This window comes from Danio rerio, chromosome 16 (genome assembly GCF_049306965.1).
Source record: "Danio rerio strain Tuebingen ecotype United States chromosome 16, GRCz12tu, whole genome shotgun sequence".
Classification (NCBI taxonomy): domain Eukaryota; kingdom Metazoa; phylum Chordata; class Actinopteri; order Cypriniformes; family Danionidae; genus Danio; species Danio rerio.
In genome coordinates this window covers 13,888,002-13,909,393 of record NC_133191.1, presented here as the reverse complement: position 1 = coordinate 13,909,393, position 21,392 = coordinate 13,888,002, and the positions used below count along the sequence as shown (strand labels likewise).

Genomic DNA, 21,392 nt, shown 5'->3' with positions numbered 1-21,392 from the left:
TGTAATTTACAAAGTAGTTTTAAAAAATGTGTACTTTTACTTTCACTTGTTATTTTTTTCCACTATTTTCCTTCAAACTGCAGTCACTATCTTTTCTTGTATATGGGGATTAGCTGAGAAGAAAAATCTGTCTTGTGATTCCTGTCCAATCAATTTGCACATATTACGTAAATCGCACCATACTGAACAACCTCAAGACATGGGCTCTTTATAAAGGCAGCAAACCGTTTTAAAGCATTAAAAGTGTCCAAGAAGATGTCCAAAAGCTTTATATGCAATGACTCGGATACTGTTTAGACACATGACACTAATGACAACATGAAGGATGTTTACTGTTTGATGACTGAAATCACCAAATGGCCTTAAACAATCACTAAATGCACTACAGAACGTTACGTTTTCAAACATGCACAAGTTGCATGTAAACACATAAGGCGTTTACATCGTAATACTCACTACTCTCTAGTCTTGAGTATTTTTTTAAAGGGCTACTTTTTACCCATAGTTTAAGTATTATTTACAACAGATATTCTTACTCCACTTGCACTACATTTTTGGTGGTACTTTTAGTTGAGTGATTTTTCAGGACTCCTTCCACCACCGCTTCTTTTGTGTTCAAAAGATGACAAAAACTCAAACAGGTTTTGGAATAAGTGAAGGGTGAGTAAATAATGACTAAATATTAATTTTTGACTGGACTATCCCTTTAAGTTTTATATTTGTTCAATTTAAAATGAAAAGTATTATAAAATTAAACTTTTCGTAATTATCATTCTGACACAGTTATCAGATCTAACCCTTTCCCATTTTCTGCATATATGATTGCAGATCGCCTGGAGAATGGCATAATGAAATAGAGGTTCCCACCTTGTGCGCGCAGATATATATCATTTTGACATTCTTCCTTGCATCTCTCAAAACCAATTAGACGTGTGGCGTCGTTAGAATGTATAGAATGTGTTGTTTCAGTTAAGCTGCGCATGCTGTGACACAAAATGACACAAGCTAATAGAGGTGAGCAGGGAGGGATGACGAGAGAGAAAGAGAGACAGAGATGGACAGTAACAGGTGTTAATCACAGAGGGATTCCCGAAAGGAGGGGTCGATGGAAGTAAGGGTCATTACATCACTTTTCCCCCAATAGTACTGTGAGGCGTAAATTCGCAAGTGCGTCATTCAATAATAAGCCATTTTTTTTTTCATATCATTCACGCTTATAATAGTTCCAATAGTTGTATTCGGTTTCAAGGTTGAGACAATGTCTGTAGCTAAAATGGCTAATATTGGCTTTACCAGCTGCTCTGCGCTGCTATGATCACAATCCTATAGCCTGTGTGTCTTTTCTGTCGTACCGCTTATATGTGGTGTACAAATAGATGTGCACTCTGTTTTAGAACTCTTGTTTTGAAGCGCTTTGCTTTTTATTTCTTCTCTGCGTCTCTTTCTCTGTCACCCGCTGGCCATCTCTGACCTGCTGATGCAGCAGCACACACCAACCTGTCCGTCAAAGCCACCAAACAGGTGGTGCAGTAATGATCTCCCTTTCCCAACCCCCTCCACCACCAGCCGGCCTCCGTCTCTCACTGGCAGACAAACATAGTCACATGTTTGTGGATTTACATTGAATCTAATGGCTGATTTGATATGTTTAGTATTCTCTGTATTTGTATGTCTATAAATGTTGCGAAGTCATGTTAGGGTATATGTAATAGGTATATTTCATTTAAAAGTGACGTGGCATTATTTGCTTGCCCTCATGTTGTTAAAAACCAGCTGCTTTCTTCTGTAGAACATATTTTTGCTCCTTTAAATGCACAATATGTCAGATTCTTATTAATAAAATATCTAAAAACCATTTGAACAGCATCTCAGATTTTGAATACTTTAGCTCATCAATGAACATGATTTCTGCAGGGGTTACATAGGATGTAACAAAGACCTATAATTCCCATAATTCCACACTGGAGTTATCAAATTGGTAACACTTTATTTTGATGGTCCATTTGAGACTGTTAATAGACTAACTTGACTGTTAGTACAGTGTCTGCTTAATATCTGTTGATACTGCTTCTTCAACACATTTAACTGACTATAAAAAACTTTGCAAGTACATGTCAACTTACACTAACCCCAACCTAACAGTCTACTTATAATCTAATGAGAATTAGCTGGCATGTAGATGGATTCATTCATTCATTCAATCATTTATTAAATTCATTTTCTTTTCGACTTAGTCCCTTTATTAATCTGTAGTCGCCACAGCTGAATGAACCACCAACTTATCCAGCACGTTTTTACACAGTGGATGCCCTTCCAGCCGCATCTCTTCTTTGGGAAACATCCACACACACACTCATGCACACTCATACACTACAGACAATTTAGCCTACCCAATTCCCCTTTACCGCATGTCTTTGGACTATGGGAGAAACCAGAGCACCTGAAGGAAACCCACGCGAACATGCAAACTTGACACAGAAACGCCTGACCCAGCTGAGGCTCGAACCAGCGACCTTCTTGCTGTGAGGCGACAGCCCTACCTACTGCGCCACTGCATCGCCCATGTAGACTCAATGTAACTTACATTTAACAAATGGACCATCAAATCAGACATTTGTTTGTTGTGAATACACGCCCTCTAGTGGTGAAAATTATATACACTCGCATCCTTGCCAACTATTTATATTCTTTTCAAGAATACATTAACTATGTTCTACCTAGTGCTAATGAATGCTGTTACAAAATTCTCATGTTTTTTTAAATATGGTTAAATTATGTTTTAAAATAGGATTTTTGTTTTGAATTGTGATTAAAAAGCATTTAGCCTAATATGGTATATAATTGTCAATATATTATTTCAAACCGCTATAAAAGTTCATTTGATAAACTTGCTGGATCCAATAATGCAATTTGAAAGCATAAATAATTGAAGTCACTCATTAATAACATAAGTAAAATGGATTTTACTGGCAATGTATGCTATTTCTAAAAGCTTATTTAAAAATGTAATTCATTCAAAATTCAAAAATGTATTACTAAAAAATAATACATGTAAAAACATAAAATAAAAGAAATATAATATAATACAAAATAATAATAATACTGAACACAGAAAAGTACAAAGCAATCTCATGGCAATTCATAACTTTTTGATTTAGTGGCTAATTCGTATAAATTCGTTATTCGTATGAAATCTTATTCATACATTTTAGCACGATTTGCTCATCACCCAACGATATTTGGGTTAAGGGGCGAGGTTGGGTGCCACGCCTCCTTTTTAAAATCGTTCATTTTTGTACGACTCAATTCATAGGAATTCGTACAAATTAGCCACTAAAGTAATAAAACTGATAAAATACTTACATTTCCTTGTGAGATCAGGCTGGAAAAGTACTATTTATTTTAAAGACAATTGAATGTGGTGCTCATTACACATGCTAACTAACATTAGCTGCAAACCTCAACAGGAGAATCAGGAGTTTCACAGACGTCTGCCAATATATCAGCATGTGTGGATGGAAACAGAACAAGGTTGAGTATACCTTGAAAGCTTTATAGATATGGCAGTGCACAAAATTGAGTGAAACTTGGAGAAAACGTTATCTCAATGCCCTAATAAGAGTTACATGACATGTAGCTGCAGAGTGACTTATAGTCAACTGAATGTCTAAAGGGGACCATCAAAATAAAATGTAACCTTTTTTCTCCCTGTTCTGTTTGTAGCTTTTCTGCTGTACATAATGTGCTGCTGAAGGTCACTAGTTTTTACAAGCTCTATCAAGTACCTGTGGGGGAAGGTCTGGCCTTGTCACCCCTGTGAGAGAAAGAGGAGATAGGAGACACCGCACGTTACCCACCCAGTAGTGTCGCCTCTCAATGAATCTGTCAGCAGGTGTGCGTATGTGTGTGTGTGTGTGTGTGTGAGTGTGTACTTGTTTTGGTGGATTACAAGTACACAAATTTCTATAGCGAAATGGGTATCACAACTTTAAGGTGGTTTATGAGGACACTACATGTAATTTAAAATAATTAAAATTTAAACTTAGCAGGCTTTTTTGACATCCAAAATCTGCCACAGGTTTTCTATGAGAGTTGGGTTTGGGGGTAGGGTAAGGCCATATATTAAGCATTTTTGCTAAAGTACATTACACCTATGTAGAGTCCTCATTAACCACCAAAACCAATGTGTGTGTGTACATGTTTGTGGTTTATGAGGAAAAAAACGTGTAATGACATGGATATGACCTAGGTATTATAATGTTGATGTGGTTTATAAGGACATGCTTTGTGTCCTAATAATTTAAAACTGCTATAAATTATACATAACAGGGTCTTTTCAAATAATAAAAAAAAATCCACAGGTTTCCTGTGGGTGTTGGGTTTAGGTGCCGGGTAAGGCCATATATAAGAAGTGTTTTTTACTGTATAAAATACATTTCGTCTTTGCAGAGTCCTCATAAACCACCAAAACCAACCTGTGTGTGTGTTTTACCTGTTAATGTGATTTATGAGGACAAAACATGTTTAATGACGTGTATGACGTTGGTTTTACAGTGTTATTGTGGTTTAAAATGTCTTTTAATGTAATTATAATTTTCTAAAATCATAGTAAATAGAATCTTTTCAAATGTAAAATTTTACTTGAGGGTTGGGTTTAGGTGTAGTGTAAGGCCAAATAAGAAGCAGGTTTACTGTATATAATACATTATGCCTATGGAAAGTCCTCATAAACCACCAAAACCAACCTGTGTGCGTTGTGCCCTCGTAATTTAACACTGTTTTTAAAATAGTTAACAGTGTTTTTTTTGTTTTTTTTTATTAAAAAGTTTTCTGTGACGGTTGGGTTTAGGGGTAGGGTAAGACCATACAATAAGCAGTTTTACTGTGTAAAATACTTTATGCCTACAGAGAGTCCTCATAAAACACCAAAACCAACCTGTACGTGTGTTTACCTGTTCATGTAATTTATGAGGACAAAAATTGCATAATAACATGGGTATTACCTTGGTATTACAGTGTTAATGTGGTTTATGAGGACATGCGTTGTGTACTAATAATTTAAAATGGTCTAAAATCCAGTGTTGGGCAAGCTACTTCAAAAATCTAGTGAGCTAAGCTATTAGCAACTCTACTTAAAATAGCTTTACTACACTAAAAGCTACCCCCTGGGAAATGTAGCAAGCTAAGCTAAAAGCTACAAGGCAAAAGTAGCTTAGCTACATCTAGGATGTTTTTGCAATTTTCATTTTTAAATCAAAGCAACTTAAATCCAAGTCAATCATATCTTAGTGATCAATAAAACTGTCAATGAAACATATGAGGCATAGTAGTTCAGTTCAGTTATTTACTGTAAATAATATGCTGTACCAAACAGAAACAAATTATAACAGCTAAACCAAAACATCCAATAAAACCAGGTGTTACACATTTAAAATACTATAGTAATTTATAGTAAAGTTAAATATTTTGGAATAAGTGTTATATTGAATACATTATATGTTATGGGCACGAGGAATCCTGCTTCAGAAATAACTGGTCTCCCCTGTCATCTTTCCATCAAGCAAGTTTCGGCTGGCGACATCGCCAACCAGAGGTGGCAGTAACGCACCAAAAACTTTGTTGTCGAACACCGTAAAACAAAAAGAAGAATTCCTCATTCTCGCCATCCCATCGTATGGCTTTACTTTTATCGGCTAGACACCGGCCTCACAGCTCCGTGAATGTCGGTGCCATCACTGATTGATCCGCAATCAGTAAATGTAACTTGTGTAGACATGACTGCGCTACTTGATTTGAAAAATAGCTTCGCTACGGAAAAGCTATTTGATTTATAAAGTAGCGATGCTACTGCCAAGCTACTGAGAAATGTAGTTAAGCTAGTGGCGTCACTACTGCCCAACACTGCTAAAATCATAGTTAACAAGTTCTTTTCAAATGCTAACGTTTTCTGTGGGGGTTAGGTTAAGGGGTAGAGTAAGGCCATATACAGTTTCACTGTATAAAATACATTATGTCTATGCAGAGTCCATATAAACACCAAAACCAACCTGTGTGTGCGTTTAACTGTTGATGTGATTTATAAGGACATAACATTTTTAATAACATGGGTATGACCTTGGTATTACAGTGTTAATGTGGTTCCTGAGGGCATTTATGTTTAATTTAATTTAAAACTGTTTAAAATTAGTTAACAGGGTATTTTCAAACTTAAAAGTTTTAGTGTAAGAGTTGGGTTTAGTTTTTTGAGGACATGCGCTGTGTCCTTGTAATTTAAAACAGTCTAAAATCATAGTTAACGGGGTCTTTTCAAATGTAAAAGTTTCATGGGAAGGATGAGTTTTAGGGTAGGGTAAGGTCATTTAATAAGCAGTTTTACTGTATAAAATACATTATGTCTATGCAGAGTCCTCATAAACCACCAAAACCAACCTGTGCATGCATTTGCCTGTGAATGTGATTTATGAGGACAAAAAATGTTTAATGACTTGTGTATGACCTTGGTATTACAGTGTTAATGTGGTTCCTGAGGGCATTTATGTTTAATTTAATTTAAAACTGTTTAAAATTAGTTAACAGGGTATTTTTAAACTTTAAAAGTTTTAGTGTAAGAGTTGGGTTTAGTTTTTTACTGTAGAAAATACTTTATGCCTATCGAAAGTTCTCATAAATTACTAAAACCAATGTGTGTGTGTGTGTGTATGAGAGGGGGCAGGGCAGTGCGTCAGGGTGCTCTTTTGATAGCCCAGCACAGTTGGCTCAACCCCACGTGTGGGGCTAGAGAGAGAGAGAGAGAGAGAGAGAGAACGAGGTGCACAGGGTGAATTCGTCTCGGAAGAAAAGAGGAAGAAACACTGGGCCCTTTTCTCCCTAGATTCACCTGTGGAAGGGAATGAGCAAGCAGGCGAAAAAGAAGATAAGGAACAACCTTGTCATTGAACGTGCCTTAAGTTCTGCCCTTATTCTTCACCTCAATCAGAAGCAGCTTTCTCTCTCTTTCTCTCTCTCTTTTGACTTTAATCTCTGTTAAACACCATTCTGACAAAACTTGTGGGAGTGCAGTCTGACTGTGAGTATTCATTTCCATTTATTCTATCACGTTCCTGCATTTATCTGCGAGTGTGTGTGCACTTTTGTCAAAGTATATGGGTGCATATGTCTGTAATGCCAGACATTTTTGTGATCTTCATCTAAGGATAATTTGTTGCTTCAGTAGCTGCAGTTAGTGGGTAGTGCAGTTCTTATTAACCCATGAAGAGAGATCTACAGTGAAAACGTTGAAGTACTTGAAATCCAGCTCTGGGGCACATAAATAAAACCAATTATTTCTGTAACTCAAGCCTGTGCACATGCACTCACTCTCATCTGCTCCGACGGGCCATTATATCCTTGGCTAGTTGGGCACAAAATTCCTCCCATTGGAATAGTTTAAAAAGACCTTAAAATGAAAACGTTGTCTTTGTTTACTCACCCTCATGTCGTTCCACAGTCATACGATTTGTTTTGTTTTGTGGAAGAGAAAAGGAGAAACTTTAGCTTCAATGTACTATCACTGTTTAATATACCATAGTGAATGGAGACGGGGACTAGTTCAAAATTAATATTCTGTCTTGATTTACTTGCCACAGAAATACACAATGAATGTTCCAAATGGGGGATTTTGCAGTCATGCTGCAGAATAAACATTTTGGGATCTCTTTTAAGGGATCATTTTAATTCTTAGTTTGAAGAACATCTTTCGTGTAACGGAAAAATTAAGTGGATTTTAAAGGTCGTACATTGACCAGAAAATAATGTTTATTATTAAGAGTCTTGAATGAATATTTTAATGAAACAGGAGAATCTAGTTATTTCCATTAGAAGTTTTTTTTCAATTTATTAAAAGACATCATAAATGTATTTAAATTGAACTAAGTGGTTTGAGTGGTCTTCAAAAATAAACAAAAACCTTGTGGTTTTGGGACAACATAAGGATAAATAAGTGATGATTTCTTTTTTATTTGTGAAATAGCAATTTAAAATTTTTATATATCAAAAAGTTATATATGAAAGTTTCGAAAGTTTCAAGAAGGTTGTCAGATACCCCATATTTAAAGTCTGTTTCAGTAATGGACCAAAAAAGTTAATTGTATGGTGTCCGAGAGAGCTTAATGTGCTGCGATTTAAGAAAACGCATGCAATTATAAAAAAATGCCATCAAATTGAGAAAAGATCTTCATCCGTTTGATAGCACACATGCTGCAAATCCTCAAAACACAAACACATTTAAAAAAAGTGCTGCATTTTCACACAACGCAAACAAATTAATAAAACGCGCTACATTTTCTCACAACACAACGGAAATGTTTCAAGGAGACCATAAAACAGGACAGACCCATGCTATTTAAGTTATGGTTACTAAGGCTAATAAATACTAAAGACAAGGGAATCGAGATATTAAAATAAAACAAACAAAAAATTCCCCTTTCTAAGATCGCCTTCTTTATCACTGAACAAAAGTTATGGCACAGCGGTGTTCGTCAAGTTTTTAAGTCTCCTTGAAACATTTCCGTTGTGTTTCGATCTTTTTGCGCTGTGAGATAATGCAGTACGTTTTATTAATTTGTTTGTGTTGTGAAAAAATGCCAGCGCAGTTTTATTATTTTTGTTTGTGTTGTGAGAAAATGCAGCACGTTGTATTTGTCTGCGTTTTAGAAAATACAGCCCTTTTTATTAATTTGTTTGCGTTGTGTGACAAAAGCAGCATGTTTTATTAATTTGTTTGTGTTGTAAAAAAATGCCAGTGCAATTTTATTTGTTTGCGTTTTAGAAATAATGTAGCGTGTTTAATTATTTTTGTTTGTGTTGTAAGAAAATACAGTGCGTTTTATTAATTTGTTTGTGTTGTGAGAGAATGCAACGCGTCTTATTTGATTGCATTGTGAAAAAATGCAGCTTGTTTTATTAATTTGTTTGCGTTGTAAAAAAATGTCAGAGCAGTTTTTTATTTTTGTTTGTGTTGTTAAAAAATGCAGCGCGTTTTATTTGTTTGCGTTGTAAGAAAATGCAGCACGTTTTATTAGTTTGTTTGTGTTGTGAGAAAATGCAGTGCGTTTTATTTGTTTGAATTGTAAGAACATGCAGCGTGTTTTATTAATTTGTTTGCGTTGTGAGGTTTGTTGTGAGTATTTGCAGCATGGGTGCTGTCAAACAGATGAAAGTATTTTCTCAATTTGTTGGCAATTTCTTTGTAATTGCACGTTTTTTTTTTTAAATTGCAGCATGTTAAGCTCTCTCGGACACTGTTTTGTTGTTTGTTATTCAATTCACTGTGAACTGAACTCAAAAACCAATCATTCACACACAGGAAAAAAAGAACGTATTAAAAAAGTGTGCCTCAATAGAATGATTTGTTTACAGGTCTCTACTTCTCTATTTCACATGCCATTGTCAATGTTTTCTTGAATGACGAGCAAATGTTCAGTTTCACACACAGCTATTGTTTGGCATTAAAATACTTGAAATGGACCACTTCCTTTTTGAAGCTTAATAGCCTGACTTACTGTTAAAAGCATGTTGGAGATCTGTGGGGTTTTTATTAAGCAAAGCTGTTTACTGTCAAAGCTGTGATGCTGTCAGACTTCTGATTCCTCCTGTTTCTGTCAGTCACTCACAGACTACACCAGTTGCCTGTGTTCCTGATAGCAGCTCTGATAAGTTCAGGCCTCCTATGACTCTCCTTTCCTTTCTTTCTCTGTGCAGGGAGAGGAACGGGCGTAAGAAATCATCACAAGTATCTGCTCTGCAGGAGGAAGACGTATCTTTTAAAGCCCCCTCCACTTCTTCCTCTGCGGTCTCTTCATTATGACCTTGCTGGCGTCTGAGAGGTCACTGCTCATCCGCAATAAGTTCCGCTCAGGTAAGAACAAAGGCAGGATCTGAGCTGGGGTTTTTTTTTTCGCTGTCCTGTTCACTTTGGCTGGTGACTGGAGTTCAGATGAGCATACTGGTGGCTGTTCTGGTCTCTTTGCAGCTTTGCTGAATGTCTAGGCGAGCAGTTAGCATAAGATGACCGTAGACTGACACAGTAATTGGAAAAACAGTGATTACTGTAAATAAAAGCAGCTTCAGTTCAAAAATACATTTACATTGGTTCATGTTTTAAAGACTGAAGTTTAGTTTACAGTAAAATATATATTTCTGTATGTTGACTGAAAACTGAAACACTTGTGAAAACGGTACAAAAACACACAATGAATCTAAGTTCATTTTAAAAGAAATGCTTTGATTTTTTTTTTTGTTTGTAAATTGGCTTCACAACCGTTCTAGAATTAAACAGTTGAGTTTTAATATTTTTGAATCCATTCACACAATGGATTTCACACAATTTTTGGGTCTGGCAGAAGTACTTTTAGCTTAGCTTAGCATAGATCATTGAATCAGATCAAATCAAATCACTTTTATTGTCACATCATCAGCAGCACGTGCGGCAAAAGCTTAGGTGCCAGCTCCAGACAGTGCAAATACAACGACAGTGCAAAATACGGACAGTACAAAATACAGACAGTGCAAATACAACGACAGTGCAAAATACAGACAGTACAAAATACAGACAGTGCAAATACAACGACAGTGCAAAAGACAGACAGTGCAAATACAACGACAGTGCAAATACAACGACAGTGCAAAATACAGACAGTGCAAATACAACGACAGTGCAAAATACAGACGGTGCAAATACAACGACAGTGCAAAATATAGACAGTGCAAAATACAGACAGTGCAAATACAACGACAGTGCAAAATACAGACAGTGCAAATACAACGACAGTGCAAAAGACAGACAGTGCAAATACAACGACAGTGCAAATACAACGACAGTGCAAAATACAGACAGTGCAAATACAACGACAGTGCAAAATACAGACGGTGCAAATACAACGACAGTGCAAATACAACGACAGGGCAAAATAAAACAGCATACTCCCAAAAAAAATATATATATATTGGCAGTGTTGACAGCGATATGTACACGAATATGTGTATCCATAGCTGTAGGCAGTATTGTTTTAAGTATGGGTTGGTTAAAGTTGGTTAACGATTGGTTAAAGATTAGACCATTAGCATCTTTCTTAAAAAAAAAAATACAAAAATACAAATACAAAATATACAACGACAGTGCAAAATACAGACAGTACAAAATACAGACAGTGCAAATACAACGACAGTGCAAAAGACAGACAGTGCAAATACAACGACAGTGCAAATACAACGACAGTACAAAATACAGACAGTGCAAATACAACGACAGTGCAAAAGACAGACAGTACAAAATACAGACAGTGCAAATACAACGACAGTGCAAAAGACAGACAGTGCAAATACAACGACAGTGCAAATACAACGACAGTGCAAAATACAGACAGCGCAAATACAACGACAGTGCAAAATACAGACAGTGCAAATACAACGACAGTGCAAAAGACAGACAGTGCAAATACAACGACAGTGCAAATACAACGACAGTGCAAAATACAGACAGTGCAAATACAACGACAGTGCAAAATACAGACGGTGCAAATACAACGACAGTGCAAAATACAGACGGTGCAAATACAACGACAGTGCAAAATACAGACAGTGCAAATACAACGACAGTGCAAAATACAGACGGTGCAAATACAACGACAGTGCAAAATACAGACGGTGCAAATACAACGACAGTGCAAAATACAGACAGTGCAAATACAACGACAGTGCAAAATACAGACGGTGCAAATACAACGACAGTGCTAAATACAGACGGTGCAAATACAACGACAGTGCAAAATACAGACAGTGCAAATACAACGACGGTGCAAATACAACGACAGGGCAAAATACAGACAGTACAAAATACAGACAGTGCAAATACAACTACAGTGCAAAATACAGACAGTGCAAATACAACGACAGTGCAAATACAACGACAGTGCAAAATACAGACAGAGCAAATACAATGACAGTGCAAAAGACAGACAGTGCAAATACAACGACAGTGCAAAATACAGACAGTGCAAATACAACGACAGTGCAAATACAACGACAGGGCAAAATAAAACAGCATACTCCCAAAAAATATATATATATATTGGCAGTGTTGACAGCGATATGTACACGAATATGTGTATCCATAGCTGTAGGCAGTATTGTTTTAAGTATGGGTTGGTTAAAGTTGGTTAACGATTGGTTAAAGATTAGACCATTAGCATCTTTCTTAAAAAAAAAAAAAAAAGAGCTTAGATAAATATTCTATTTAAAACTTGACTATTCTGTGGTCACATTGTGTGCTAAATCCGATGGAAAAACGTTACAGGCAGCTACAGCTAGAAACTCTACTCTCATTCTGGGTTAATAATCACGAGACTTTGCTACCATAACATAGCTTCAGCAGGCTCAATGATATTATGAAGCACCTGAAAATAGGCTCAACTTGATAACTGAGAAAAAAAGGTCTTGCTGGACAATTTTTAACTATATTGAAAAATATAAAAATTTGCTGAAACAGCATTAATCATTAGCATTTCAAAAAGAAAGTGCAGATACCCCCAAAGACCACCGCCATTGGACTATTTTATTACTTCTGTTTCTTCACAACTGACGAAATGATCTACAAACAGCATGTACAGAATAAATAGAACTAACTTTAAATGAAGTTACACAAAGGGTGCTGAAAGAGGAGGAAATGGGATGAATGCAAAGCTACCAAAGGCGACAAACTTTTTTGTGGGATAACAATGTAATAATTAGAATAAGAATCAGTTTTATTGCCAAGTGTGCTTCACACACAGAAGGAATTTGTTTTGGCTACAGAAGCTTCTAGTGTACATAATGTGACAAATGTCAACACAAAATGAATATGGAAAAAAGAAATGCATTAAACAGAGATGCAGTTAGTCAAGAAATCTGGATGTTGAATTGTATGTACAGATTTGTTATAAATATACAGGTTATAAGATGCTGTGTACGGATGCGTATGAGAAAGTATTGCACGTTTATTGAACAGTAGGGGAATATTTAACTGTTCATGAGGTAGATGGCCTGAGGAAAGAAACTTTTCCTGTGTCTGGCTGTTTTTGTGCTTGGTACTCTGAAGCGCAAACCAGACGGCAACAGTTTGAACAGGTAGTGTGCTGGGTGTAAGGCATCCAAAGTGATTTTGCGAGCCCTTTTACTCACTGTGAAAGAGTACAGTTCTTGAAGTGTAGGAAGGGTAGTGCCAGAGATTCAAAAAAATAATGTTTAAAACATCATGTATGAAACATCAAAGTACCTCATATATCCATCTAGTTTTGATATCTTTGTCTTGCCTCCCTTGAAGTTACATAGATAACTAGTACATTAACTACATTAACCCTTTTACACAAAAGTTACACATACTCATGTTTTTGACCCTTATTTAGAATGTGTTGCTTTAAAGCTTCCTTGGTAACATGTCAATATTATCATGTGACAAACCTCAGCCCACTATGCATATATTATTTTTAGTTTCATTTTTCCTCCTTCTGTAAAAACAGACTTATTGTGTGTATCTCAAATATTTGTAAGAACATGTACTGTATTTAGTCTAATATTAATTCATAATGAACTTATTAATTGCACTATGTTGGCTATTGATCTATGAGTCTGCTCTGTATTGGAGAGACAGAACTGTTTGGTTTACTGAATGTTAGTGAATCAACTTTTCCCGAAACACATGAAAGTAAGTGGCTGTTAAACCGGTACAAGTATAGTGTAAACATTCTAGTAACCTAAAAAGTGTGAAAGAACCATTTCTTATAAAATACATCAGCATGTATTTTTGAAACCATGCTAGTATTTATTTAAATATCTGAAACATAAAATAAACATTAACAAAAATCAGACCAAGGCACTCGAACAATGTGGAAAATCTAAAAAGCCTTAATTCACATGGCTACAGTAAATCTTAAAAAACCTCCCCGTTTCAGAAGAGAACTGACTTCATCAAAGTAACAGTGGTCAGGTGCGTCTAGAGTACTACTCTTGAGTACTACCGTCACATGATGCATCCAAACATTCAACAATACTCAAATAATTTAACAAAGAAGGACAGCTATTATCATTAATTTGGCATAGATAGAAGCGCTCAATCAATACATCTATGCCAAATTAATGATAATAGCTGACCTTGTTTGTTAAATTATTTGAGTGTTGTTGAGATGTTTGGATGAGTCATGTGACGGTAGTACTCAAGAGACTCTTGATGCACGTGGCCGCTGTTACCCTGATGAAGGCAGTTCCCTGCCGAAACGCGTTGGTTTTTTAAGATCTAGCCATGTAAATAAAGGCTTTTTAGATGTTTCACATTTTTTCGAGTGCCTTGGACTGATTTCTGTTGTTGTTTAGATGAATCCCGTACCCAAAGAGCACCGACCAGCATTTTTTAAAACAAAGGTTAAAAGGCCTTTTTACAAACAGTCAAACACAACATACTGCAATATTATCTAGAAAGCATAAGAATTTTTTTTTTATTAAATGTAAAAAATAAATAATTTAAGGCGAGGCAGTGGCGCAGTAGGTAGTGCTGTTTCCTCACAGCAAGAAGGTCGCTGGGTTGCTGGTTCGAACCTCGGCTCAGTTAGCATTTCTGTGTGGAGTTTGCATGTTCTCCCTGCCTTCGCGTGGGTTTCCTCCGGGTGCTCCGGTTTCTCCCACAGTCCAAAGACATGTGGTATAGGTGAATTGGGTAGGCTAAATTGTCTGTAGTGTATGAGTGTGTGTGAATGTGTATGTGGATGTTTCCCAGAGATGGGTTGCGGCTAGAAGGGTATCCGCTGCGTAAAAACTTGCTGGATAAGTTGGTGGTTCATTCCGCTGTGGCGACCCCGGATTATTAAAGGGACTAAGCTGACAAGAAAATTAATGAATAAAATAAATAATTTACAGAGAAATGTGTAGATTCTACAACTCAACATATGCCAAACCAATCCCACCTATAATAAATTAGAAGTTGGCATTACTGATGCACCAAGCGTCTTGCTTTGGTTTATCGGGAACCATTGCGAGAAAGCAGATTTGAATTTAGCAGCTGATTACGTGATACACTGAACGTTATAATCACACCCACGTGATTGCACACAATAGAGACCCTATAGACTGATCACACCAGTGTGATGTTATGCACCAAATGGCTGAGATAAAATAAAATCTTGTAAAAAGATTGATTGAGTGTTTAATGAAAGAAACGGCTAAATAAAGGTTACATATCAGCATTGATAGGGCTTTATGGCTGAAATTGCTATGGGCACCAACATCACTGAATCCAACCCTGGTGCTTGAGTTATAGAAAGAGCACAATCCATTCGAAGAAAGATGCAATATAAATAGTCTCATTGTGGTTTAATATTTACAGATAGTAGAACACATTGTTATTTGATTAGGTGTTTGTTTACGACTACTTTTACATAATGACTGTAAAGTTCGACAGATTGATTGATATTTCATAACGTACATCTGAATCCATATTTACAACCAGTTTCTGCCATTGTGCCCTCTTTAATTGACCATGTTCATGAGGTCCCACAGTCTCTCGTAATTCCCCTTATTGTAGAAATGTGGCCAGCAGTGCGGTCCTCCCTGAAGGACATGTGGACAGTGGACAGATTGTCTTTGTTGGTTCCCATCTGTGGTTGGAACCTCTTCAAAAGCGATGCCCTCTTCTTGAGTTCCCTGTAAACATCATGCTGGCAAGACTCTCAGACAAATGTCCAGCAGCACTCTTTGGTTTTGACAAGAGTCTGTCGTCAGAATAAAATGCACTGAGTTTACACTTTAAAACAATTTAGATAGTGTTGAAAAAGAGACTGTCACTTTTAAAAGAAAAATCACACTCATAATGAAGAGAACTTGATGCGGGGAAAGACTTGTTGTGCTCTGGTTTTGACCCTTCAATCAGCTCTGACCTTGGATATGTTGTGTTGACAGAAAAATGGTTGCTTCTCTGGAAAATTGAGTAAATAAAAAAATGTGAGTCATTGAGTGTATTAAGGGTAAAGTTATAATACAAATTTGGAAAGGGATTTAAGAGGGGCAAAAATGAATCAGCCCATTTTGGTGCACAAATTAAATGAAATTTAGGGGATTTTTCTATACATAGGACACATTTAGAATCCAAGTAGAGTGTCTGCTCAAATTTGTGAAAATAAAATGTTAAAATATAGGTGAAACAATGGTCCGTCATCATTCACCTTAACAGGTTTATTATGTAAAAATAAATCTGCTTACTTATTCTAACCTACTTATAGGTTATGTACATACATATAGATTTTAAATGCCAACAAATTAGTATTTTGCAACCTTTAATAAAGACTTAAAATATCATTAACTGATTTTTGTTCTAATATGGCAGATTTAAACCAAAACTATACCAAAAATATGGCATTTTTGGAATTTAACCTTGTAACACTGACCACCATTTTGGTGTTTTAGTGGGTAAAGTCTATATATTCTATATATTTGCAAATTTTTCTTTTATCTGTTGATAAGCATGAATAGATTTTGTATAAATTAGGTTGTTTTTTAATAACGCAACATGATTTAGCAGTTTACTTGAACACATTTCTGAAAATTAGATTTCAGAGACTTGTGTAATAAGCTAAAAAGATACTTCTCAGGATACATAATTAAACTACTTATGTTTATGCATTGAAAGTATAGTAAAATCTAGATTTTGTTTCTAAGGACTAAAGTTTTTGTTCAAAATTATTATACATTGGAGTTTTTTCCCTGTTTTAATACCACACATAGAATGTTCCTACTAATCTGACACACTGATACAGAAACAAATGTAATTTCAAAATTCAGACGAGAACAAAAAGTAAATTCAGCTATTCAAACGTGTAGAAATTACACCTTAAACTATTTTTTACTAGGAGTTGCTTGTTAGGTTCACACTGATTCTGTGAGCAAATCAAAGTAATAAAATTAAGGGAAAAACAACGACTGGTGTTCCCATCACTCCGGCAGTTAGCAGTTTTCTCTATTTTTTAATTGTTTGCACTTTTTTAAAATTGCTTTGGATGATATGTGGACAGTAGTTACTTGCTGTTTTATGAAGTGGAGTTCATTTACAAAGCCACACACTCGTTCACATGCACACACATGCACACACACAAATCATGACAGTTTCCATACTTGTGTATTGTGTTCGGTTAGGCACCTCGTTATCTCTGTAGTGTAGATATGTTATCTTCTAGATTGTGATAAGAAATCTACTTCATTGTTTATTTAAATGTATTGCAGATAAAGCACACTTTAATAGCATGGCCTAATTCAGTGATAAATAGTTTGAGTAAAACCTACAAACAGAGAGTTAAATGTACTTAAAACAAAGTTTGTAAAGTAAACTAAACGACCAAGTAAAAAAATGACTCAAAAACAAACAAAAAAACTTACTTCAAAAAACTTAGTTTGTCTTAGATATCTAATTTGCCTTTATTCCATATGTGAAATTTACTGAAAGTGATTGTTCCCCCCCCAAAATAAACATGGTTTATAACCTAGAAGTTTCTTTATTCTGTTGAACACAAAAGAAGTTATTTTGAAGAAAGTTGAAAAACCTGTAACCATTTACTTTAATCAAAACAAACGCTATGGAAGTTACAGGTTTCTTTCTTCAAAATATCTTTTTTTTATGTTCAACAGAATTAAGAAATTCATAAAAGTTTAAAACAAGCAAAAAGTGAATAAACACTGGACGATTGGACGAACTATTCCTTTAAATCTACATGCAAAAAATAAAAATAAAAAATAATAATAATAATAAAAAACTTCCCAGAGCAAGATTAAGTAAATTTTACTAATTGTTTTCTTACTCAAATCGATTAAGTTCATGTAACAAAAGTACATTAAACATAAAAAAAAGTTCCCCCCAAAATATCTGACATTTAAAGGCTTAACTAGGTTAATTAGGTTAACTGGGCAGGTTAGGGTAATTAGGTAAGTTATTGTATAACGATGGTTTGTTCTGTAGACAATCGAAAAAATTTATAGCTAAAATAATTTTGACCTTAAAATGGTTTTAAAAAATGAAAAACTGCTTTATTCTAGCTGGAATAAAACAAATAAGACTTTCTCCTGTAGGAAAACATATTATCAGAAACATAATTTGGGAAATATTTAAAAAAGGATAAAATTCACAGGGGGGCTAATAATTCTGACTTCGACTGTATATTTTCTTTGTAAATATATTAATTATAAAATATATTAATTAATATATTAATTTATAAAATAAACATTTTCTCAAATACTGTATATGCAAGTCTGTGTGTAGTTATACATTTATAATAAATATAGACAGTGGAAAGAATTAAAAATGTTAAAACCTTTTTTTTTTATTATGTTTTGGCCAGCACTTCTGTGAAATTATATTTTTTTTATATTTTATAAGTAATGTGAACATTTTCACAGTATTTCTTATTATATTTTAAAAATTATTTCTCTCATTTCTTTTAGTTTGGCTGGAATAAAATGCTAAAGTCAATATTATTAGCCCCCTTGAGAATATATCTATCTATCTATCTATCTATCTATCTATCTATCTATCTATCTATCTATCTATCTATCTATCTATCTATCTATCTATCTATCTATCTATCTATCTATCTATCTATCTATATATATATATATATATATATATATATATATATATATATATATATATATATATATATTTTCATTCATTTTCTTGTCGGCTTAGTTTCTTTATTAATCGGGGGTCAACACAGCGGAATGAACCGCCAACTTATCCAGCACGTTTTTACGCAGCGGATGCCCTTCCAGCCGCAACCCATCTCTGGGAAACATCCAAAAACACTCATTCACACATACTCATACACTACGGACAATTTAGCCTACCCTATTCACCTGTCTTTGGACTGTGGGGGAAACTGGAGCATCCGGAGGAAAGCCACGTGAACGCAGGGAGAACAAGCAAACTCCACACAGAAATGCCTACTAAACCAAGAAACGAACCAGCAACCCAACGACGTTCTTGCTGTGAGGCAACAGTACTACTTACCGTGCCACTGCTTCGCCCCATATATATAAATATATATATATATATATATATATATATATATATATATATATATATATATATATATATATATATATATATACATGTTACTACTTGTTTTCTATGGTGGAGATATCAGTAAAGCAACATTGTGGTATTTCGGCAAAACAGAATCTCAACCTATTTTCAACAGCTATTTGTTTTTTGGTCTTTCAGTTGTAAATGAGAAACGTAACAATAATAAAATTACCTTATTAAAAACATACCATTGTAATCCCCCACAGATATTATTCAGCTTGTGAATCTAAAAGGCAAGCTTTAAAAATGGAGAACAAACAACATTTCAGACGTCAGAGATAATGTAACAAAACAATGCATAAATTAGGAAAAGGGTACAAAATCATCTCCAAGTGTTTGGATGTCCCGCAGGAGGCTTTTTGGCTCAATTATGGGCAAGTGGAGGCTTCATCAGACCTCCCAGACTCTGCCTAGAAAAGGTCAACTGCTAAACTTTCTGCGCAAACAAGAAGGATACTTAGAGAAGCCAACAACCACTTTGAAAGATTTCAGCTGCTGAGAACAGAGTAAAAGTGCAGCAGTCAACCACAACGGGAGGCTTGCTTAATGCAGACAAATACTGCAGAAGAAACTGCTGAAAGATGCTTAAACTAGCATGCTAAAATAAACTAAGGGATAATTCACCCCAAAATGAAGTCCTTTCCATTTACTCACACTAAAGTGGTTCTAAACTTTTGGGAATTTCTTTTTTCGGCTGAACACAAAGCAAATGATTCTGAAGAGTGTTGCGAAAAAGGAGCCTGGCTGTTTTCTCCAGCATTCTTCATTATATCTTGCTTTGTGTCCAACAACAAAAAAAGAAACTTCAACAGGTTTGGAACAAGTGGAGGAACTACTACATGGTTTTCCTTTTTGGCTGAACACATTACACGTTAATGCTCTCATTCCCTCACACAATGGGTTTGTTCAATATTGAAGCTGCAATAGGAGATCTTGGAAAATGCTAACATTAGCCTGATATCGCTGAAAGCCCACATCATCCAAAGCTATGCCTCCAGAAATCATTAACACTCATTAGACAACACTAATATACATCACGTAACATTCACCAGAAAGAAAGCTTTCTAAAACTTTAGGTTCTTGATGTTTGTCTGCCATTTTCTGTCTGAAACACATCAGTTAATGTGCCAATGAAGTAAAACAGGTTTCGCAGAGGTATGCAAGTATATATTTTGACAGCCTATCGAAATGTTCGGACTAAATGTTTTGATTGGACTAACTTTTCTTGGTCCGACACCTTCCATAGAATATTGAAACACATCATTTAATGATAGCTATCAGAATCCAAAGAGACTTTCAAGCAGCATAAAAAAATAAAAATAAAATTCTGGAGTTCAGACCATGTGTCTTTAAAAACAGCCCAGGTAATTAAGTCACAAATGTACTTGTAAATTGCAATTATTGATATATTTAGTTATACATAGAAACAAGCATACATAGAAACAAAACACATTTAAAAAATGAAGGATTCCACACAGTTCATTCATGTTGTCCCAACACAAATCGATTAAGTTAACGCAACAAATTTAAGTAGACTGAACAAAAAAAAAAAATGAAGAATGGTGTTGTTTAAGCTCATTTTAAATAAGTAGTTTGGAAAAAGCAGCAAAATTATTTTTTGGATTGTATACAAAACATCTTTGCTACAAAGATATTTACATTATTTATATAATTTGTATACACATATATTTAAATATATGTGTATATGAAATATAAGTTTTGAAAGAGATTCTATTACCTAAGCCAGGTAATAAAAATTAACGCGAAAGTAACTAAAAAGTAACGTGATGCATCAAAAGTAGCTAAGTAACGCTACTAGTTACTTTTTTGGAAGGCAACTCAATACTGTAATAAATTACTTTCTAAAGTAACTTTCCCCAACACTGGGTCAATTTTATAAGCCCTCTTGAGAATTATGTTATATAATATATATATATATATATATATATATATATATATATATATATATATATATATATATATATATATATATGCCAATATGTAGGCCAGTACAGTGTTTAGGGTAACTCAATCAAATCAAAGTTGTGTAATAATATGACTTTTCTTAGTAAAAGTAACGAGTAAGTAACACATTACTTAAAAAAAAGTAATAATATTTGAGTTACTGTTTTAAAATGCGTCATAAGTTACTTTTTAGTTGAATTAATTAGCTTTTAAAAAAAATAAATTGCAAAATTACAATTAAAGTAGTCACAATGAATCACACAGTCAATGAGAGAATGCGTTCATTATTTTGAACGCA

General features: G+C 34.9%; 2 protein-coding genes across 4 annotated transcripts in view; both read left to right on the top strand.

Moving 5' to 3' along the window:
• Positions 1-6,819: 6,819 nt before the first annotated feature.
• Positions 6,820-21,392, top strand: part of si:dkeyp-69b9.3 — a 40,433-nt gene continuing 25,860 nt past the window's right edge. For all 3 annotated transcript variants that reach the window (XR_012392047.1, XR_012392046.1, XM_005157904.6), the window contains exons 1-2: positions 6,820-7,066; positions 9,739-9,895. Coding sequence is in view for 1 of the 3 variants with exons in the window: in XM_005157904.6 (XP_005157961.2) it covers positions 9,841-9,895 (55 nt within the window). In the remaining 2 variants the exon portion in view is untranslated. The remainder of the gene's footprint in view (positions 7,067-9,738; positions 9,896-21,392) is intronic.
• On the top strand, positions 10,045-12,872 carry LOC141378342 (uncharacterized). The gene is made up of 3 exons (XM_073926783.1): positions 10,045-10,050; positions 10,407-10,905; positions 11,168-12,872. Exons 1-3 carry the CDS (start codon positions 10,045-10,047, stop codon positions 11,770-11,772), a joined length of 1,110 nt encoding a protein of 369 aa, XP_073782884.1. The 3' UTR covers positions 11,773-12,872.